This window comes from Diorhabda carinulata, chromosome Y (genome assembly GCF_026250575.1).
Source record: "Diorhabda carinulata isolate Delta chromosome Y, icDioCari1.1, whole genome shotgun sequence".
In the NCBI taxonomy this organism is placed as follows: Eukaryota; Metazoa; Arthropoda; class Insecta; order Coleoptera; family Chrysomelidae; genus Diorhabda; species Diorhabda carinulata.
This window is the reverse complement of record NC_079473.1, coordinates 11,666,047-11,689,929: the sequence shown is the minus strand read 5'-3', so window position 1 is coordinate 11,689,929 and position 23,883 is coordinate 11,666,047. Positions and strand designations below refer to the sequence as shown.

The 23,883-nt window shown below is 33.3% G+C and overlaps 3 protein-coding genes across 3 annotated transcripts; 1 reads left to right on the top strand and 2 right to left on the bottom strand.

Annotated features, from left to right (window-relative positions):
* Positions 1 to 9,199: 9,199 nt before the first annotated feature.
* Positions 9,200 to 11,872, top strand: LOC130902950 (uncharacterized). Its single transcript, XM_057815240.1, has 3 exons — positions 9,200 to 10,331; positions 10,708 to 11,123; positions 11,843 to 11,872. Exons 1-3 carry the CDS (start codon positions 9,200 to 9,202, stop codon positions 11,870 to 11,872), a joined length of 1,578 nt encoding a protein of 525 aa, XP_057671223.1.
* Positions 11,873 to 19,859: 7,987 nt separating this feature from the next.
* Positions 19,860 to 20,672, bottom strand: LOC130902949 (protein FAM200A-like). Its single transcript, XM_057815238.1, has one exon. The coding sequence runs from the start codon at positions 20,670 to 20,672 to the stop codon at positions 19,860 to 19,862; it is 813 nt and encodes a 270-aa protein (XP_057671221.1).
* Positions 20,673 to 20,970: 298 nt separating this feature from the next.
* LOC130902948 (zinc finger BED domain-containing protein 5-like) lies at positions 20,971 to 21,501 on the bottom strand. Its single transcript, XM_057815237.1, has one exon. The coding sequence runs from the start codon at positions 21,499 to 21,501 to the stop codon at positions 20,971 to 20,973; it is 531 nt and encodes a 176-aa protein (XP_057671220.1).
* Between the last annotated feature and the right edge of the window lie 2,382 nt (positions 21,502 to 23,883).

Sequence of the window (23,883 nt, the reverse complement as noted above, 5' to 3'; positions counted from 1 at the left end):
CAATAACTGGAGATTACTATTAAACATTACTGACAACTCAACTGAAAAACAGTTCAATAGGTCGTAAATTTTCTCCCAACGAAGAGGTAATAAAAGGTGTGGAGGTCTGGTTGCGTAATAAAATATTTTGACATTGAAATTTTGTTTGGTTCTATAGTAGGCTAAGAATTTTTCAATACATCCTCGTATCACCATAAAACTGCATAACGCAATAAATAACTAAAGGAATTTCTTGGTTGTCTAGGGTTCTTATCTGCTTAAAACGCCGTTTAGAAAGAAAATACTGTTATTACAGAATTTATGCCTCGCCGTAGGATGGAGTAGAGCAATAATCTCGATCCTACATTGGGCCATTCTTCTCAGAATCCGCCTCGGATTCGTCTCTTTCATAGCTGACCCATGGATTTATATATTCAGCGCATGTTGTCGTTCGATTGGGTCCCTCGTGATCTCCATTTTAACAACGTCATATCTATCATTTTCTTTAACCTTAACAATTTTGTGACGATCTAAAAATTTTCTCTTCAATTTTGGATTAGATATATATACTTCAAAGGGTGTGGTACTTATGCTTCGCTGATAGGTCGTATTCGAGGCAGTCTGTACTTTGTCAACGTATTTGTACCACTTTCCTGGCTCTACCAAACTGAGTTTTGTTAAGACTGGTATAAGGATCCTATTTACCCTTTCCACTTGTCCATTACCTCGTGGGACTCCACAAGTTGTTAACGCATGTTTAATATTTTCTTCTCGGCAATATGATTCGAATTTTTCAGAACGGAACGCGGATCCTCTGTCAGATATTATCCTTGACGGGATTCCAAATATTTTACGCTGACAACATATCACTTCGTTCGTCATGGTTGATTTTAGGATGAAGCATTCCTTCTTTCTTTCGTACAGGACGAGGTGATATATTTTACGCTATTTTTCAAGACAACATGTCACTTCTTTCGTCGTGGTTTATTTTGTTGGGTAAAACCACACAAATTTAGAAAAGTCATCAACTACCACAAAAATGTGCTGATATTTTTTTTTTCACTTCATTGGTCCTAATTGGTCGACATAATACGTCTCTAGCTGACCTTCTAGCTTTTGTATAGGATGAAGCATTCATTCTTTCTTTCCTTCCTTTTTATTCCATAATATACAAGGTATACAGTTATTTTTAATCGTTTCTATTTTGTCTTTTAGTCTTGGTATGTAAAATTCCTTGTTTACTACTCCTTGTGTTTTTTTCTTTAAAAAATTTCCTATCTCGTGGACTTTTATTATTATTTTTTAAGTCTGCATATTCTTTGGAATTGCACTTTTTCTTTTTTATTTCTAGTCCATATTCTGCAGCTGTCTTTAATACAAGTTTTAGTCTTTCTATCCCCTCCTCTTCGTTCGCACTCAAGATGATAACATGTAGTAGTAGGAGAGCCTACGATTCTAAATGGGGATTTAATCGAGCGTCATAGAGACCTATTAGGTTGCAAAGCTTAGATGATAAAAAGAAAAAAATGTTATATAATATATACCTTTTCATCGGTGGGGAAAGCGGCTATAGATTTTTAAATATGTAATGCAAAAAAAATTGGCCATTTTGAAATACTCAAGCGCGTCAGATTAAGATATATGTTGTTCATCTTTGCGTTCTAGACGTGCTGTCTCATAATCTGAAGATTATCTAAAGGGATTCGCCTAATCTCATAAAAAAAAAATTTTTTTTCAATTTTTAAAATTTTTCTTTTTCTTGCGGAAATCGTCAGATTATATATTTTTCGTTATCCTTGAATTATTTCCTTCAAAATAAAAAAAAAATTTGGCTACGCTCGAGAATGTCGAGATGACGTTTTTTTTACAACTTTGCTGCCTTCCCCTTTCTTTACGTCACTCTCAAATTGTCAGATTAGTGGAAAATACACTTTTTAGCATGTAATTAACTCACCCTACCTTAATCTGACGCGCTCGAGAATTCCTAATGATCAATTTTTTTTTACTAAACTGATGGCTTACACACACACACATTTTCCCTTGAGACGAGCCCGTCCCTCTAGGCGTCCACCCCCGGATAAATCCACGAGTGGGTGCGAAGAAGAACATTTCTACCACCCCCTGTCAATTCCGACAGGTCCTCATCCTCTTTCACGTCGCAGTTTCGCGTGTAGAATCCCTCCTCTCCCCTTAGGTCTATGGGAGATTCTGGGATGTCTTATCTTTTTATTAAAGAGATTAGCCTGTTGGCTATACACTCTTGGCTTCTTGTTCTGGACGTCTTCGTGTGTGTATGTGTTTCGCGGCCTCGGGTAAACCTTTTCCGACCTACAAACGGTCGGAAAGATCTAATCCGAGTGGTCCTTCGCCTTCTCTATAGCTGTCCCCGATGTATAACTCTACATTTCCTTGTGAAATGCAGAATTACCGTGTCGGGGGGTGTCCTCTTGTGGTTTATTTTTGTTGGGCAATGAGTGTTGCTATGAGTATCTGCATATTTTGCAGCATACTCAGTAGATCCGGTGTTTTTTCTTCTGTCTTTGTTGTTTTCTTCGCAACTTGTGCGTAAGTGCGTCCTGTTTGCGTGGTGTTTCTTGCTTGGTTGTTCTCCGTCTTTTTCGGGTGTTTCGGGCACCCCTTGTAGTTTGCGGGGTGTTCTCCTCCGCAGTTCTTGCAATTCGGTTTTTCCGTCTTGCTGAGCGTGCATTCCGCCGCTCTATGCGCTCCCGCGCATCTCACGCAGTGCACGTCCATGTTGCACGTGCTTTGTCCGTGATGGAATCCCTGACACCTGTAACATTGTACAGGTCCGTCGTGCCTTTTTTGTTCTACCACACTTATTTTTGTGTGGCAGAGGTATCTCAACTTCTTATAAGTTGGTTCTTCTTTCGGTTCTATTACTACCATGTATATAGGTAGTAGTTTTCGTGTGTTGTCCTGATTTCTTTGTGTACGGCTTGTCAACTGCCATACTTTCTTCGGTCTAAGTCCATTTTCATCTTGTTAAAGTCGTCTTTAGTCGCCGTCGTTATTTTGCCCGTGTGTATTCCCATTTTACACTGGGCATCGATTTTTCTTTGCACTAGCTGTTTGCGTAGTGCTGTCCACATCAGTGGGGTTTTTAGGATAATCGGAGGTGGTCTTCTCTCCGGTTTTGTCTGTTTCCTTTGTTCATCACGTTTTATTTTTTTCAATTCTTCTTGGACTTGTTTGTCCGTTGATATTTCTTCTTCTTCATCTGAGGATTGTTTATCTGCTTTCTTCCTTTTTTTTTGTTCTTTACTTCCGTGAAGTCTCCTTCCATAGGGCAGTCTTCGATTTGTGTTGATTCTTTTATTTTTTCTTCAGTTTTCAACTCATCTATTTGGGTTAGCTTCTTTCTTAATTCTTCTACCAATGTGTCGTTTTCGTCATCCAGTACTTTATTTTTGATCTCTAAGTACTCAATTTGCCTGTCTTTATCGATTATCGTTTGTTCGTATTTTTTCATTTTCTCCTCGAGGGATTTGACTTGTTGTCCCAGCGCTTCATAATCAGCTTTTTGCTGAATTATGATTTTGGATAATTCAGTTTTCTCCTTATTCTTGGAGTTTTTAGGCTCCATGCCTGTTGCTCTCTGTCCCGGTTTTCCTATTTTGATTTGGTATCTAAAGTTACCTAAAAGAAAAGTTTAAGCCGTACTGATAAGTACGGCTGTTTCGAAAAACGGATAATTCCGCACAATCAAATTTGTGTTGACAAACACAATTCTTTCATGCAGAAATGTTTTTTAGCATTATAAATAAAAGGCTGTGTCAAGGCACAGCTACCTGCTGAAAAGAAAAAAGGAAAGTTTTATCAGTGTCTCACCTGACTACCTGAGTCCGCTTTCACTTCACTTCACTGTCACACCTGTGTACTCGTCGAAATCTCGGAGTCTACCCCTTACTGTTCTGACTGATCGCTTATCCTTCACGGGCGGCCTTATATATGGGGCTCATATTTGGTGGAGGTACTTAACCGGATACAAGGTATCGCCCTGTATATTAATCTGCCGCGCTTTAGTAAATCCCGAAATCCCCGCTTGGGCTCCCCTACTATAGTATATAACGTACATTCTAGCAGTCAACTCCCTGAAGAAATGAGCGATGAATTGTTGGAAAACTGCTGTACTACTACACATTCCAAATGGACATTTCATAACCTCGTACTGACCAATCGGCGTTACAAAAGAAGTATATTTTGCGCTGCTTGCTTCAACAGGTACATGAAAAAATCCATTTTTCAATTCAAGGGTGCTGAATATCCTTGCTCTCTGTGAGCTGTTTAGGACATCTTCAATAAGGGGAAGTGGAAATCTATCGCGTATTATATTTTTATTTAATTTCCGATAATCGCAACAAATTCTGGTTCGGCCATACTTTTTTCTCACTAATACAATAGGACTAGCGAAATCCGAATAACTCGGTTTGATTATTCCATCTTTTAATCATTCCTCTATCTGTCTATCTACTTCTTTTTCGGGTGCCGATAGTCTTCTTAGTCGCTCATAAATCGGTTCTTCGCTTTTCAGTACAATTTTCACCACAATATTCGTTGTCTTCACTGGTTTGTAGTTTTCTATTAATTTATTCACTTCCTCCCTCAAAAACCACGACGAGCCTAACGAGTTCTCCTCGGTTCGCCGTCATAAGAAAAACAAATGTAAAACTTTTATAATATTGCGTTTTGCATGCGTAATGTTGTGACCAATTCTACCTACAGAACTTAACGTTGTCATGATTAAAATAGAAGATTTATTCTAAGCAAAATATATAAATTTTGAAAAAAAAAATAGAAGAAAATAATTCTTTGTCTTTCGTTTATTAAAACTTAATCCTCTACCTTTCTACTTAGAAGACATATATGCTATATAAAAAAATATCTCGTTTTTACAGCAAAAGAAAAAACAAAATTATCATCTGGACTTCGAATAATAAAAGGAATATGAACAGTGTAGTCTTCTTTAAATTAGCAGGTTTGTCGTAACACTTTATTTTACAATGTTCGGCTATTGCGTACAGCTCTAATGGTCAATTTAACAACGGAAAGTCTATTAGAAGAAGAGCAATCACAAAGTGAATGTAGTGGAAAAGCCAGTCCTTCATCAAGTGGTTTTGAGGATAACTTTGCGAATGAAGAGGTAAGATGAAAATACCAATTTTAAATATAGTAATTTCTAAATTTGTCTGTAGGAAAATGTTGCATCTGGTGATCTGATAGAAAAAACCAATCGCAATCAAGCAGAATATAAGGATACAGAAAAAAATTAAACAGTAGCAGAATAAATAATAAATGAAATTAGTGATTCTAGAACTACTGAGAATATTGACAATACTCTATCTATTAGTATAACAACCAATAATATGAGTAGTTCAATTGATTCTCCGCTAAATTGGACATTGATCGCTCATTCTTCACAATTGCAACCAGATTTTGTGAAATTAGGATAAAACAATTGGATTATCTATGGAAACTCTAGTTCGAAATACAATTGGATTAGATAATGTTTGCCAAAAGCTCCGGGATTAGAATGTTCCATGACTTTGTTCAATAACCGTCGATCAAATCCGGGTATTTAAATTTCCATAGATAGTGAACATTCATATCATTATATTTGTAATTTGGATTGTAAATAAAGTGAATTCGACTAATATTTTGGATTGATTGATGTCTTATACCTAGTTATTTTCAAACTAAAACTATTTAGATGATGTTTCTGTTTGCTATTGAATACGAGAATTGTTCAGAAAATGGGAAAGTTTTGAAATTAAGAAAAGTTACTTCACATACTGACGCTAAATATCTATAGGCTTCCTCAAGGTTTTTGCCAACAAAAACCGATTCGTAGATTGTACCTCAATTAAGCTTATTCCAATTATTAAATGATGGTTTCATGTTGTGTCCAAAACGTAACATATAGAAGATGAAATTATAGATGCAACTGGGAGTTGTTTCGGCCAAGGAAATTTAACAGTATATCTAGCTTCAGAATTCACGCTGAAGTAAATCGAATCGAAAAGAATATAGAGTTTTTCACAAAAATGGCAGATGAAAATGAATGGAATAATTAGGAAAGTCCAAACCAGAATTTCCAAGATGTAACCTCTTGCAGTATATAGCAACTTTCCATATCTCCGATTGAAGCCGTTTTGACCTTAATGAAACAACTTCCTGCACTCCCCGCTCTTCTAGAAGCTCTTGATAGTTCAACGGAAGATAGAGGAAGTAATGTTTGTGCTTTCCTGCACTCTATTCTGTCGTAAGAGTTCTCATTCGATGTCTTAGTTCTGTCTGAGAAACTTGGAATAACCTTACCTTAAATTCCAAGCAGAGTACATGGATATGCACAAAGCTTCTCAACTCAGATACAGAGAATTCAGGAAAAACGAGTCAACAGTTGTCCACACTTTTATCCGTTAAATCCACAACTTTTCTTGAAATAGGGTGTTCAGTAAAAATTGAAAATCAAGTACTCGTCTGCTCCCGATTTTTCCAGGTTGGTTCTCACATTTTCCCAGTCGAACTTTCGTCAATTTACTATTAATCTTCTATTATGATGAATATTAATTTTAGAAAATACAAGTATATTACAACAACCAAATTTTTATAGTTTAAGTAATTCTTCGCTCACTGCTGTTTTTCTTTTCTATTCTTTTTACGATACGCAACAATATTCTACCCTAATTGTGGCGGAAAAAAATGTTGAGAATCTTATCGGCTTGATAGTTGAATAATAAATTTAGTCATATTTATGAAATTTTTGTGCCAAATGGAATTGGGCATCAAATTGACGGAAACGGGCATAAAAATGATTGGATCTGCGGTCAACGTACTAATCATGGAATTACTCATATTTATGACGCTTTAAGACAATATAATTTAATTTTTTTGGAAATTTATTTAAATTTAAAAAATTGGATTTTTTCAACAAACTTTATTGAGAAAATTAACAAATTTTTATCAAAACTTAGAACGGAAATTTGAATTCCGACAGATAATTTTTTTAAAAATCACGACACCGCCACTCAAAAGAATCTTTCTGCTATTCTCCTTATACTTAGTCCTCCTTCTATTCTTCTACTTCTTGCTTCTCCTCTTCTTCTTCTTTTTCGTAGTCTTCGTTTGATTGGATTGCACAGTGACAAATTGACATATGTAAAAGAAGCATTAAGAAAACGAATACCAATACTGACAACTCCACATCAGATAATACTTCGAATAGAAATAGAAAACAAAATGGGGAAAGTGAATCGAATAATAAAGATGAATATTTAAATACAATAATTATATGTAAAAACTTTTTGCTATTCTGTGTGATGAAATGGGAAGTGATCACAAAGCATTCCTGCTTCATTGTGAAGTACGGTGGCTATCAAGAGATAAAGTGCTGTCAAGATTGTTCAAGCTTCTTGAGGAATTATTATTGTTTTTGTTGGAAAATCACAATAGGTCAGAAATTTTTCTTTTTGATTTCCTTATTTCCTGTTCCTTGTTGTCCTCAATATTATTTCACACTTCTCACTTTATTGTTTCTTGTTCTTTGTTTTCAACATCATTTTCCTCATCTTGGCTCTACTTCACATTACTTTCATCTTGTTTTGACTTCTGGTTTCTTCATTATCTTTTAATATCCTAGTTATTATTTTTATATCATGTATTTCAATTTTATTCCAGAGCCGATATCCATTCGAGTATGCTATCACCTGAAGTTTTTTATTTTTCTTGTCAAATTTTGAGGTTTTTTTCTAAATGTTTGGCATAAGCATCTGAGCCAAATACACTCAGATTACTTAGTGTCCGTGGTTTACCCTCAATCCACTATTCCATTAAGTTATGGAAAGTTTGCTGAAGTATAATCAATAATAGTACCTCATTTTTTCATATATTCTTTCATTAGTTTACTCGTATATTCTCCATCATGTCTGATCTTACTTAAAGAACTTTTGTAGCAAATTTAGTTTCAACCCTTTTTATGTATTCTATTATCCAGTCTGAGACTTAACTTTTGTGTTCCAGTGAAAATATTATAACAATCTGAAGAAAGCATCCATCAAAATGTATGTTTCCAATACCTTTTAAGCTTATGTCACATTTTGCAGATTTCATCATGCTTAGATCTTCTAGATTTATAATTGTGTACTCATCGCCTCTCATTGTGGTTATTATTATCGCTTATGAATACAGATATATTGATTGTCATTTCTCTTATAAGTATAGCTGAAAAATTTTTGAGTGACCTTACCTTATAATTGTTCTGTATGTCCTTCAAACAGCTTAGACAATTTTTCAAATATTTCCGTATTATTTACCAGTACAGCTCATAATATGTGTTGACAAATGTATGTTTTTATATATTCATAATCATGAATACTACTCGGTACCTATACGGTTTATAACAAAGTCCATAATTCTATATGCTTTTAAAGTTATTCCACTTATTTTACAGTTTCCAGAAAAGACTTTTTTGTTCTAACGAATTTTCGTTTTTAGTTTCGTAATCCGAATTATTTATTTATACAGTGAAAAGTTTCGGACCCATAACTTGTTGTTATATAAATGACAGATACGCAATAACCTGTCTAATCAAACTAGAAGTCAACTTCACAACGTTGCCGTTTTCCCTTTCAATACAAAAAATATTGTAGGCAACGTTGTAAAATATTATTTTGGTTATAATACGTTGCCTAATATATACTATATATATATATATATATATATATATATATATATATATATACTATACAATGGTAATAAACTCCGCCCGGATAAAGGAGGAGGGTTAAGGGGTGAGGCCAGCAACCTGCCCCTCGTAAAAAGAAAAAACGCTCACAGAACTGTCACATTAGCCTCGGAAACTGGACGGAGCATTGACGACGACACGGCACGAAAACGGAAAAAACGAGTATGGAAAGAAAACATAGTAAGACTCGGAAGTTGGAACATTACATCATGGAGCAACAAAGACTATGAGGTGGTCTTAGAAATAGAGAAAAACAAAATAGATTTCTGCGCACTTTCAGAGACCAAGAAGAAAGGCAAAGGCAGTCAAAGGTACCAAAACTATATACTGTTTTATAGTGGAGTCGACAAGAACTTGCGAGCACGGGGAGGAGTAGGGTTACTAGTGAATAAAAAATTTGAAAAAGATATTAAGGAAGTACAGTATATAAGTCATAGCATCATACAGATAACAGTAGAGATGGCCAACGAAAGAACACACCTACTAAGTATATATGCACCGGATGTAAGGAAACCGAAAGAAGAAAGGGAAGCTTTTTTTGATGCCTTGCAAGCTACGTTAGACAAAATAACCAGTAAAGACAAAGTGTTTATTATGGGCGACTTTAACTCAAGAATTGGAAACACAGTTATCCCAGGAATCATGCATAGTTTCAACGAAGAAGCAGTGAATGATAACGGAGATATATTGATAGATGTATGCACCCTCAACGAATTACGTATCAACAACACATATTTTGATCATAAGGAACAACAAAAGTACACCTTCGCTAACACGAGAGGCCAAAAATCAACTATTGACTACATAATTACAAACAGGAAAGTCCACCCCTCCCAGATACTTGACGTACGGGTATTAACATCGGCAAATATCGGCACACAACACGGTTTAGTATTGTGTAAATACCACGTATCCCACATAATAAAGAAAAGAAAAACACCCAACTACGTATCGAAATTCAATATAGAGTCGCTTAAGGATGAAAGCATTAAATACCTCTATCAAAACAGACTCCGCGAAAAAATTGTCCAAAACCCTATAAAAGAAACCGACAACGTAGAAGCCGCCTGGGAGAAACTAAAGAATAAAATAAAGAACAGCGCAAAGGAATCCCTAGGAAAAAGAACAATAGACACGAATAGAACACACAATAAACCCTGGTTCACTCTAGAAATTAAGGAACTGGCAAATGAAAAAAAGAAAGCGTACATAAAATACATTACCAATAGAACACAGGAAGAATACGAAGTCTATAAAAGAGTGAGAAATAGAACAACCAACACAATAAAAGAACTGAAAAAAACATACTGGGAAAATTTCTCAGTGGAAATGGAACATGATTTGTACGGAGGCCAGAAAAAAATATGGAACATGATACGAAAAAGGAAGAAACCAATCAACGAGGAGGTAGTGATAAATTTTATAAATCAGGAAACATGGGCAGCACATTTTGAGATCATATATGATAACAACGGAAGCAGGGACGAAGAAGAAATCGCAAACCCGCCATCCCCAAACGAACAGGAAGAAACCATCACATTAGAAGAAGTACAAACAACCATAAAAAAACTAAAGAATAGAAAATCACCAGGTACAGACAATATACCAAATGAACTACTGAAGAACGGGGGCCCAAAAATCGAAAAAGAATTAATAAAACTGTACAATAAAATAAAAAGAACTGGAGTAATACCCGAAGAATGGAGAACTAGTATAACTATACCTATATACAAGAAAGGTTTAAAATCAGATCCGAAGAATTACAGAGGCATAACGCTACTTAGTAGTGTGTTAAAGTTATGTACCAAGATACTTGCAAATAAAATAACTGCTAAGGTAGGCATCTCAGAAGAGCAACAAGGCTTCCGCCCAAACAGATCGATCCACTATAGACGCAATATTTATATTACGCCAGTTGATAGAGAAATCCATAGAATACAATAAACCCATGTACACATGTTTCGTAGATCTAAAGCAAGCATTCGATAGAGTAAAACTCAACGATAAAATCCACCGACTAAACCAAAAAGGCGTCAAGAAGCATTATACAAATCTAGTAAGGCAACTTAACATTAACACTAAAGCAAGAATAAAAACAGACTGTGGGCTAACAAGAGAACTCAAAGTCTCATCCGGCATAAGACAGGGAGATAGCCTCAGCCCATGCCTTTTCAACGTGATAATGGACCAAATAATTGAGAGTGTAAACGAAGTTAATGCAGGATTCGAAATGAATAACCGTCACCTGAGAATCCATTGCTACGCAGATGACGCTATACTTATAGCTGAAAATGAAGACGATCTACAACGCCTCCTTCATAAATTTAACCTGACGGCACAGAGACTTAACATGCAAATCTCATGCGAGAAAACACAAAGCATGGTAATATTCAAAGACCCAATAAGATGCAAGCTGGTAGTAAATGAGCGCATTATAGAGCAAGTAAAGAATTTCAACTACTTGGGCGTAGAAACAACGAGCATCAGAAACATAACGGATGAGGTAGATAAGCAGATCAAGAAAGCAACTAGAATATCGGGATATTTACAGGACATTATATGGAGAAATAAATATATGAGCATAGAAAGTAAGACGCGAATCTACAAGACCTGTATCAGACCCATACTAACCTATGCCGCAGAAACAAGGGCAGACACAACACAAACAAAGAGAAAAATGAGAACAGCAGAGATGAAGATATTACGAACAATAAAGGGTACCACACTCCACGATAGAATACCCAACACAGATACCTTAAGAGAACTGGGAGTACAAGATGTCGTTAGATGGGTAAGAGCAAGACGCCGACAATGGAGAGACCATGTAGAACGAATGGCTCCAGAACGGATTGCCAAATGGGCCAAAATACAGAAACCAGACACAAGATGCCCAATCGGTAGTCCCCCAAAACGCTGGTACGATAGCTGGACATCGGCGTCAGAAGAGGGCAGATGACAGACCTGACAGGACCTCGTCCTACTACAAGAAGAAGAAGAAGAAGAAGACAATGGTAATACTATTATTACTGATATAGGTACTTCTCCTATATGGACAGTTGGTATTACATATATGTCTACATATTTTCATTTTATTTGTTTCAGATAGTTAAATCAGTAACTATCACATCGTAACTATAGCGGTTTTGTTTCGTTATGTACAACGCGAAAAATCGTTTTTTTTTTCTTTTTTTTATTTCCGATATGTAAAGATATCATCAATTGATGATTTCGATTAGTTAACGAGATAAACATTTGAAAGTGTTTGGATTTCAAAAGTCAACAATTGTCAGAAATATTTTTTTAAGTGAATGAAAGTAAGACGGTTAATAAGTGTTATTTGTATATTAAAATTATAGAAGTTTCAAAATGCCGTCGTCTTTGAGTAAAGAAATCAATTTGTATTACAAAAATTTGGTAGTGACAAAGTTCAATAACTGGTTGAAGTTGGTTAAGGTAACGGTTGGCTAACGGTAAGAAGATCATAGTGACTCCTGCAGATAAGTTCGATTCGTCACCACCAATGAACTGTAGCGACGCCAATTCCAAGGAAGTTCTAAACAGAAAAGATGTGAAAGAGGAAGAACATATGAACTTTTCGAACGAGAGCTTCTACGAGAAAATGGATTCACTTCAAAAATTTAGAAACGTCGGTCTCTACGTGTATTGCGACTCTTGCGACAAGTATAGATACCTGCCCAACGTGAAAGATCCCCTGGATCTATCTGACAAATGGTATTGTTGGATGAATCCAGATAGGAGGTATAATAGATGCGAAATCAAAGAAGAATCGATCGACGATAAAGAAAAGGAGCTGATGATATTTAATAAATATAACGCGGGTAGCATCGTCTAGACGAAAATCGAAGGTTATCCATGGTGGCCTGCTATGGTGGAAGATGATCCTGATATCGAGAATTATTTTTGCTTGAAAGATTCCTTAGAACCGGTAAGTCTAATATTTCTCTTGGTCACTTTCATTAGATTAGTGTTGTACCATACCATTTTTTTAGTTCATGTCACGTACAAGATGATTTTGTTTTAATATCGAAATTATTAAGTTACCTTACATACAGGGTGATTTTTTTACTTATTCCAATATTTCATTTGGAGTGAAAATCGAAATAAATTTCAAGTTACCTTAAATAGAGTGCGATTTTTTTTATGAATTGAAAGTTGAGAGTGGGAAATTTGTAAACTCATATACATCTTTTATTATTTTTTATATTAAGTTTGTAAATTTTGATGGCCATATACAGGGTGATGAATCGATTTTTTTGCGTAATATATTTCGATAAAATTCTTGAAACGACACAAGGTATTCAATCTATGGAATTAGTCACACTGTGTATTGACGGATAACGATTATTTTCAGACGCACTACCATGTGACATTTTTCGATTCCGACGCGATGACTAGATCTTGGGTGAAGGCCGAAAATTTGAAACCGTTCTTGGAAATTCTCGTTCTAATTTTTGATAAAAATTTGTTAATTTTCTCAATAAAGTTTGTTAAAATATCATTTTTTTTTATTAATTTTATGCAAATCATTTTTTATGCCTGATATAAAAAGTTTCATGCCTTTTCCTTAAATTTCTGAAAAAATCAATTATATTTTTATTAAAACGTCATAAATAAGAGTAACTCCATGATTAACGCGTTTTTTCCGCCGAACAAATCATTTTTATGCTCCTTTCTGTCAATTTGATGCCCAATTCCATTTGGAACAAAAACCTAACCTAATCTAACCTAACTTAACCTAACCACCACAGGGGAGCCCAAGTCGATAGTGACAACAATTTCAAGCTTCTTATACAATAAAGGAGTGAACAGTATAAAATAGAACAACATTGAAATTGTATTAAAACATACATATAAAACAAACGAAGTAAAGCTAAATCCTAAAATATACACAGAACTTCTTTGAAATAAACAAATTTAGTTCTGTCTAGAGGTTGAGTAAATACATCAAGATTATTATCTTTGGAATTTACATAATCTATATATAACTTAGTTAATACAGGATGTTTCTATATTCGACCGATAATGCTTTACCACAGAGAGATCTCAATAAATGATTCATTTTGATATAGAAATACGAACCCTTACGGGGCCTAGTTGTTTAGACTGGAGCAAATTTTGTTTTAAATTGCCTGAATATTTCTAGTTGAAAAACTAATAACATTTTGTGGAGCTAAAACGATCTTTTTTTTTCTTTTTTATAATTTCAAAACTTTCCCATTTTCTGAACAATTCTCGTGTTCATTGGCAAACAAAAACATCATATAAATAGTTTTAGTTTGAAAATAACAAGGTATAAGACATCAATCACTATACAAAATAAGTCAAATCCACTTTATTTACAATCCAAATTACAAATATAACGATATGAATATTCACTATCTTGGAAATTTAAATTCCGGGATCTGATCAAAGTTTATTTCGAACTCTAGTTTCCATAGGTCATCCAATTGTTTTATTCTAATTTCACAAAATCTGGTTGTAATTGTGAAGAATCAGCGTTCACGTCCAATTTGGTGGAGTTTCAATTGAACTTTTCATATTATTGGTTGTTATACTAATAGATGGAGTATTTTCAAAATTCACAGTAGTTCAAGAATCACTCATTTCATTTATTATTTATTCTGTCACTTTTTTATTTTATTCTGTATCCTTATATTTTAAAATTTCAATAACTGTGTCCTCAAAAGTATATTCTTCCTCTTCTAAGCCTATCCAAAACTTTATACATATCTCCATTTTTTATTCTGCTTGATTGCGATTGGTTTTTTCTATCAGATCACCAGATGCAACATTTTCCTACAGAAAAATTTAGAAATTACTATATTTAAAATTGGTATTTTCATCCTCAAATCTACTTGATGAAGGACTGGCTTTTCCACTACATTCACTTCAGTATTGTTATTTGATTCTGAATTTGGACATAAATCAATAAATTTTCTCACTTTTTCTACACTTCCTGGCTCTTGCATCTTCATAATATCAAGTTATTTATTGAGTTATGCATTTCTATGATGTAAAAATCTTAAAAAATTTTCAAAAGCTTTTGTAAATCAAAACCTGACAAATTATCTTTAAATTCAATGGCATCAACAATTCTATAAAATTTCTATACAAAATCTGTTACACTGGGATTTTCTAGAAAACCAAAATAACTTCACATTTTTCAATAATTATGTTTGTCCTTACATCAAAATTAGGAGTTAGTTACATATTCATTGAAAAGTTTAATCAAGACAGATAAAGTGTGTTAAGTAAATGGATTACAAAAACATCTGTGTGAAGATCAATTATAGAAACGAACACAATTATACCAAATCAGAAACAATTTTTCTGTATAGAGAAAATCATAATTTTAAATTAACTTCTGTTAATAATGTAATTTTTCATTATAAGAAACTTTTTTATCAAGAAAAATGGCAAGTAACAAAAGCAGTTCTATACGAATCCCATTATATTATTATCGAAAAAATTGTAATAATAATAATTTCAAATTGTTCACAGTATCCAGTACAATATGAGTAATTATTGAACTTACCACTGAGTTTGAAAGTTGTTCTAATTCAGTCAGAGTAATGATAGTCTTTCCTTTAAGAAATAATCCTTTGATAATTTGCAGTTATTACAAATACCAAAAACAGTTGATATCTTATAAATCACCTCTTACTCTAGTTTTTTGTATCTTTCGACCAAATGGATCAAATTACATATTTTGTTCAATACCTTTAGTGAGTTACTAATTCAATCAAATAACCATCTGATATCAAATTATACGCTGTAATATTTTGTTTGTTTGTTTATAATAATCATCACTTTTCCCCTTTTGTTTTCTATTATCATCTTCATTAGCCATTCGAAGTATTATATGATCTGGAATTGTCAGTATTGGTATTGCCATTCGTTTTTTTAATGTTCATTTGACTATTCTAAATTTGTCACTATGCAATTCAATCAAATGTTTATTCCATAATTGTATCCATTCGGGTTAAAGATCATTATTGGAGGTATCTTCGGCTCCATTTTTCAATATTTCATACTTATACAATTCGAAATTATGTATGATTGTATCAATCAAGTTCAGAAAAAATCATTTTCATTTACGTTTCAAACGATAAGCATTCTCACATCTTATTTGAACGTTTTAGCTAGTCTCCATTATAGTCTATAATATCTCAACCAAGTCACATACAATCAGAACTTTTCAGGACATTTCTCCATTACTCGTTTAGTTCGATTTGCAAATATAATGTTTAATTTGTAAAAAGTGATTAGTTTGGTTAAATGGCAAGTGCCTTGAAAGTTCTTATTTAAAAAAAAGTGATAAGACAAAATTCATTTATTAATAATTTATAATAATAAACATCTCAATGCAAAACTTATTTTTATTAGGCTAGTTTAGAATTTTTAAAAGAAATCCCTAAGAAGTAAGTCCCGTAAGTACATTGCTGATTATTTGAAATATGGTTTTTGTGGTTACTGGCACAGATGACGACCTGCTACTTTAGTGTGTTTTATGTTTCGAAGTATTTGCTGATGAGAGTATGAAACCTTAACAACTGTAAAGATATTCACAAAAAAACATATGTATTTCTTTCGGTAAGAAGAAAAAGAATTCTTAAAGTCAAACTCAATAATGAAAACATCAATTTCTGGTGAGAAAAATAAACAAGCTTCAATTGCATCATATCGCCTATCGTTATTGATAGCTAAAAAAGGAACAAAACACTCTGTAAGGTAGAATCTGAAGTTTCATTCACTGAAAAGGAAACAAAAAAAATCGGTCAAATTCACAGTTACAGTTTTAAAACAAACTTTTCACATCAACTTGATGAGAGTACTGAAGTTGCTTGCTAAGCTAATCTATTAGCCTTTGTTAGGTTTCGATCCCAATTAAAGCATAAAAGAAGAACTGCTTTTTTGCAAGTCTTTATCGTCAAAACGAACAGGGGAAAAATTTTTTAAATATCTCGAAGATTTAATTACAGATAACGAAATAAAACGGACAAAAAGGATTGGATGGACGACTGATTGTGCTTGTGCTATGAACTATGTAACTTTCATTAAGTCATTAAGTGCCTAAGCAATCCCGACTATTTGCTATTCTGTGTGATGAAATGGGAAGTGATCACAAAGCATTCCTGCTTCATTGTGAAGTACGGTTTTTGATTTCCTTATTTCCTGTTCCGTGTTTCTTCATTTTACACTTTTGACTTTTCTGTTTCATGTTTTTTGTTTTCAGCATCATTTTCCTCATCATGGCTCTTCTTCATATAATACATTCATCTTGTTTTTGAAGGCATGAAACGAAGATTTGTTGGTACATGTCTATAGTAAATTTGTATTCAAATAAAACTAGTATTTGATATTATTTCATTCAAACATTCTATGTTAGATAAATCAAAAGCATAAACGAATACAGTTACATAGCAATGTTGCCTAGCTTATATTTTTTCATAAACATTCTCGCCAAAATTATTTTCTTCTATAATAAACAAATAAATTGTAAAATTTGACAACATTGAGGTTTACTGTAAGTTGGCTTCAATTATATTCAAACATGTCAGCTGGGTTCATCTTTTTTATTCGTCCAAGGTCAAAGTAAACCAAAGTTCCAAACAAAAGAACTTCGGAATTCATTATAATGATATTAACGGAATTTGTATCTAGTTGTAAAACTTACTTATGTTTAAGTTTTATACGTGAAGATTATGTGAATACAGTTTAAGTAATGAAGTAAATTTTGATTGAAAATGTATATATTTTTTAAATTTGGATTCTTATAGTAGGTATGTACAATTATTTCTCACATTTTCTACACCTTTAACTAAGTAATTTGATATTGCATGTCGTATTCTTTCATCTGATTGTGCCATCATAATCATCATCTTATTGATGTCAGAGTTTTGAACTCAATATACCTATATTTACTTGTGTATTTGAAAATGCTCACGTACACACCACAATGTTTTATGTTGATGAATATGACTTAAACAAGCTAAATGCTTTTAAGATGTTGGCAAGTATTTGATTATCTTTTTTATTAACAAGTATATGCACTACACCAATATTGGAAGTAGTTTACTAATAATTTATTTTTAGGTAAAGGAGCGTGATTTCTAATTTACAAAAATGGCCTCTAATAAAAAAGAATTGTACATACTCTTAACATATTCACCAATTCCACTATGGTAGCTTGATCTGAACTGGGCCTGGAAGTTTGTATTGTAATGTCTGTTAATGTCCAGTTGCAACAAAAGAATTAGATTATTGAAGTAGCAACTAGAGAACCACATCCACCCGGTTTTGAAGATTTTTGCAGTGATTTTATCATTTAGGTAAAATTTTTGGAAATATGATAAAACAATCCCCAACAACACTTTTTTTTTAAATATTTACCTATATATAATGATTGATTTAATAGAAGCGTTTGGATGGATTCACATGGGGACCTTTAGTAGCTTTGGAGTACCTACCTTATGGAATTGCAAGTTAAAGATCATTCAAATTAACTGTGGTATTTCTGCACAATAAATATGTGATAGAAAAGATCCTCATATTGTTCTGACCCATCTTACTTGTTTTATTGATTGATGAAAAATGTTGCCAGTGTGTTGATATTTCTCTAAATATTCAATACTTTCCCATAAATTTACTCTTATTCAAAATAATTAGTAGTTCCTCAACAATATTTGATATTAAATCATATAATTTGTTAAGTATTTTTATAAAAGGGTAAATTTGTTAATTAATGAAAATAATATACATATATAAATATATATTTATTCAATTTATTCATTTCATATACATTTATTATAACTAATCGACGAAATATTTTACATTAAACTTTTTACAATAGTCAATTTCAGATGTGCATAAATATATCATTAGGAATGTTGATAAATTATGTAATTATTATTATCAGAAACATTGCTCTATCAGAATTTATAGACATCGACAAAAAAATTAATTTTTGGTTAGGTTAGAAATTTTCTATTTTATTATCTAATTTTATGTGTTGTTTACAAATATATATTTATATGAACTACATCGATAATTATTAAAATATTTAATAAATACAAATTGCACAAGCTCATACATAAAATAGATGAATTATAACGTACCTTGCAACCACGTGTTTGTTAGATGTTCCGGCAATATCATCTACACCTCTTTCTGCCATAGTTATTTGAAAATATTTTCAGTTCACTTTAGCGGAACACAATGATAAAAATTAAAACTTCACAATAACAATATTAATTATTGACATTTATAATAAAAACAGCAATGACACTGACAAATTAGAAAGTTACGCATCATAGGGTGCGCACCAAAAACGTAACGAGGTCATTCATCGATAGATTTTACTCCTCACATTTTTCTCATACCGGGCCCCTTATATATGCAAATCGATTCTTAAGGAGTAAACTCCAAAAATATGGAATTTGATCCATTTGGTCGAAAGATACAAAAAACTACAGGAAGAGGTGATTCAACTGTTTTTGGTATTTGTAATAACTGCAAATCATCAATGGATTATTTCTTGAAGGAAATACTAGCTATGATTACTCAGACTGACTTAGAACAACTTCTAAATTCAGTGGTAAGTTCAATAATTACTCATTTTGTACTGGATATTGTGAACAATTTAAAATTTTTGTATCTCTTAGATAAACCCCAACAAATTGGTATTGTGTGTTACATAACCCTAAAGTGGTGAAAACGTTATTTTGGAGTAGGTAACCTCAAATATTTGAGAATCCCAAAGTGGAGTGTCATTGTCGTACCCGATTTGAACTATACGACGATAAATTGATAAGGTGGTAGTCTAGACCAGTGCTCCGCAACGTTTTTTTATTCGTGGCACACCAAAAGCTTTTTCTGGTTTTCACGGTACACCAAATTTAATAGGTATAAATATAATAAAACAACACGTATACACATCAGAAAATAATACATTAATTAATATTTTAATTCGTTTTATTTTACATATTTAAGGTATTATATGTACATAACATATATAATTAATTACAAAACTACAATAATACAAAAAAATAGGCAAAAAGGGTAATTAATGTGATACTTGAGCTTGTTTCAAGGAACACTAGTATTTTATATTGGGCTCGATATTTGATAGTGCAACTCGAAGTTCTTGATCGAGATTTTTTAAGCAAGACCGCTTATCATTTTGAATTAAAACAAGTGTCGAAAAGCTTTGTTCGCATGAATATGTTGTTGAAAAGGGGATTAAAATTGAACTAGCCTGTTTTGAAATTTGAGGATATTCATTCTTAACCGAAATCCAGAAAACATCCAATGGAACTTCTCCAAAATGTAGTTTTAACGTCCCGTCGTTACTCAGTTCAATAAACTCTTCTTTAAATTTAAGAGAAAATGCATCAACAGATTTTTTTGCATTAGTTGCAAAAGGATTGCGAATCCAATCATATTCTTCACTTTTAATCGAATGAAAATAGTAGTCGAATTTATTTTCCAGTGTTGTTAAATGGGATTGGGCCAGATCGATAATTAATTGCCTATTTTCAATTATTGTATTATGAACCCTTTGAAACGTTTCTAAAGAGTTGTTACTTAGTTCATTCTGCCAAAGTTCCAGTTTATTTTTGAACCCTTGCAATTTGTCGGAACAGGTTAATAAGTTTTCATTCGGACCTTGCATTTTTCTATTAAGTTCATTAAGATGGTCGAAAATGTCAGCCATATATGCAAGTTTGGCGATCCAACTGTTATCTTCGAAGTGCTGGCCGAGTTCGGGCATATTTTGATTTAGTAAAAACTGATGCACTTCACTGCGAAGTTCAAACAATCTAGCCAACACTTTTCCTCGGGATAACCAACGTACTTCAGTATAAAATAATAAAGATTTATGTTCTGAACCCATTTCTTCACAAAGCATTTCGAAAATGCTTGTATTTAAAGCTCTTGATTTAATAAAATTTATAATTTTGATGCATTCATTCATAGTTTTTAAAAGTTGTTCTGGTAAATTCTTCACCATCAATACTTCCCGATGTATGCAGCAAAGTGTAAATTGTATTGCCGGATTTTGTTGTTTTACATGTTACGTATATGACACTTCACAGTGCCATGTACTAGCTTGAATGTTCCATGGTCATCTGGCAAGTGACAGTTGGGAAGCGGGATCCTTAGACAGTTAGGTTAGAACATATAGAAGATCAAAGTAAAACGTGTTCTCAAACTAATCGTGTTTTATTTACAATAATAATATCAAAGCTAACCTGAAACATTACATAGGCAACAAAACCCTTTATGTTACCAGTCATTGCTGCGGCGCCATCAGTACAAATACTCATGCAGTTACTCCATTGTAGATTATGTATTTTGAAGAAATCATCAGTTACTCGAAAAATATCCTCTCCAGTAGTTCGTTCGGAAAGTTTTTTACAAAATAAAAAATTTTCTTTTATGCAATCTTCGTCAACAATACGTACAATTGCAATTAATTGTGCTTGATTTTTAATATCCGTTGACTCGTCAATTTGAAGAGCAAAATTGTTAGCTGCGATCAATTTCAAAATAAGCGTGTTCAAAATATCTGTTGACATGTCGCCAATACGTCTTTTAATAGTTTCAGCTGACAGTGAAACCTTACTCACTTCCTGAACCTCTTTCACAATCTTTCTTTTCTTAGCAATACTGCTTGTGCAAGGTTCATTATCTTCTGCCGGAGAAGTAGATTGTTTTCCAAATAAAAATTTATCCATATTGAAATGGGCACAAAAATAAATTACGTTAATAACAAACACGAATGGTTAATTTATAAACTTCTGCGATTTAATTTATAGGGGTAAGAAGTGATCTGGTTGTATGTGTCCAGTAGAAATTCGTATCTAACACTGACAATATTATATTAGGTTCGTTCTAAATCCTAAACAACGCTATCTGCTGACTATTGAATTCTGCGCAATCACTATTTTTCAGGAACAGTCGATATAAACATTGTGCAGGTGGTTAGGAGCGTTTCTATTGGTTGTGATGACATTTTTAGCTAGAGCCGTATTCGCAAATTTAATCTACCACAATACAAGTTCGATCTAGTTGCTACGGCGTTTGAGCTCTTGTTGTAACATTGTATTTATGCTTGAAAATGTAAAGTTTCCAGTACGACCCAGACTACAGAGTCCATCTTCTATTTACTTCTATTGACATCCATTTCTTCTATTGTGTGAATACATTATAGCAAGTGCTAAACAATTGTTATTTTATTTATGGTTTTGCATTGAAATATAGTAAGTATATACAATTCGTTTTTATAAATTGTAAATTTGTATTAGAGTACATTGCATTAAAATAAATATGTTGTGTAATTTCAAGCGGCGGCACACCTGTGTTTCAGCGGCGGCACACCGGTTGCGGAGCCAGTTCCATGCATAAACAAAATATTGCGTTACCATAGCATACCGAACAATAACTTATTAAAAGTGTCAGTGTTAAGTTTTACGTCAAAAACGTAAACCAGAGTTACGCAATAAATTGAAAGAATAAATATGTCCACCGAAAAGTACCTGTATTTAGAAGTGTTGAGAGGTGAGCATATTTACGAGGTAAGATGATGACCGATCGGGAAGGCCAGCCCTGTGTCAGTCCTCAAAAATATTGATACAGTTTATGACAACAAAACAACAATGAATGGAATGGCGACACTCTGGTTTTCCCAGACCTAAGGAGTTTCGTGTCCAAAAATGTGCAGGAAAAGTTCTTGCTCCAGTTTTTTGGGATTGCCATGAAGTAATCATGATTGATTTTTTTAATAAGGGTAGAACAATAACTGGAGATTACTATTCGACATTACTGACCACTCAACTGAAAAAAAGTTCAATAGGTCGTTAATTTTCTCCCAACGAAGACGTAATAAAAGGTGTGGAGGTCTGGTTGCGTAATAAAATATTTTGACATTGAAATTTTGTTTGGTTCTATAGTAGGCTAAGAATTTTTCAATACATCCTCGTATCACCACAAAACTGCATAACGCAATAAATAACAAAAGGAATTTCTTGGTTGTCTAGGGTTCTTTTCTGCTTAAAACGCCGGTTAGAAAGAAAATACTGTTATTACAGAATTTATGCCTCGCCGTAGGATGGAGTAGAGCAATAATCTCGATCCTACATTGGGCCATCCTGCTCAGAATCCGCCTCGGATTCGTCTCTTTCATAGCTGACCCATGGATTTATATATTCAGCGCATGTTGTCGTTCGATTGGGTCCCTCGTGATCTCCATTTTAACAACGTCATATCTATCATTTTCTTTAACCTTAACAATTTTGTGACGATCTAAAAATTTTCTCTTCAATTTTGGATTAGATATATATACTTCAAAGGGTGTGGTACTTATGCTTCGCTGATAGGTCGTATTCGAGGCAGTCTGTACTTTGTCAACGTATTTGTACCACTTTCCTGGCTCTACCAAACTGAGTTTTGTTAAGACTGGTATAAGGATCCTATTTACCCTTTCCACTTGTCCATTACCTCGTGGGACTCCACAAGTTGTTAACGCATGTTTAATATTTTCTTCTCGGCAATATGATTCGAATTTTTCAGAACGGAACGCGGATCCTCTGTCAGATATTATCCTTGACGGGATTCCAAATATTTTACGCTGACAACATATCACTTCGTTCGTCATGGTTGATTTTAGGATGAAGCATTCCTTCTTTCTTTCGTACAGGACGAGGTGATATATTTTACGCTATTTTTCAAGACAACATGTCACTTCTTTCGTCGTGGTTTATTTTGTTGGGTAAAACCACACAAATTTATAAAAGTCATCAACTACCACAAAAATGTGCTGATATTTTTTTTTTCACTTCATTGGTCCTAATTGGTCGACATAATACGTCTCTAGCTGACCTTCTAGCTTTTGTATAGGATGAAGCATTCATTCTTTCTTTCCTTCCTTTTTATTCCATAATATACAAGGTATACAGTTATTTTTATTTTTAATCGTTTCTATTTTGTCTTTTAGTCTTGGTATGTAAAATTCCTTGTTTACTACTCCTTGTGTTTTTTTCTTTCAAAAATTTCCTATCTTGTGGACTTTTATTATTATTTTTTAAGTCTGCATATTCTTTGGAATTGCACTTTTTCTT

Coding starts and splice junctions, on each gene's coding strand:
- LOC130902950 (XM_057815240.1), top strand. CDS start 9,200: ATGGCCAACGAAAGAACACACCTACTAAGTATATATGCACCGGATGTA. Junction 10,332..10,707: donor AAAGAATAGAAAATCACCAG/GTACAGACAATA, acceptor CATGTTTCGTAG/ATCTAAAGCAAGCATTCGAT. Junction 11,124..11,842: donor GCGAGAAAACACAAAGCATG/GTAATATTCAAA, acceptor TATTTGTTTCAG/ATAGTTAAATCAGTAACTAT.
- LOC130902949 (XM_057815238.1), bottom strand. CDS start 20,672: ATGCTTTGTGAAGAAATGGGTTCAGAACATAAATCTTTATTATTTTAT.
- LOC130902948 (XM_057815237.1), bottom strand. CDS start 21,501: ATGGATAAATTTTTATTTGGAAAACAATCTACTTCTCCGGCAGAAGAT.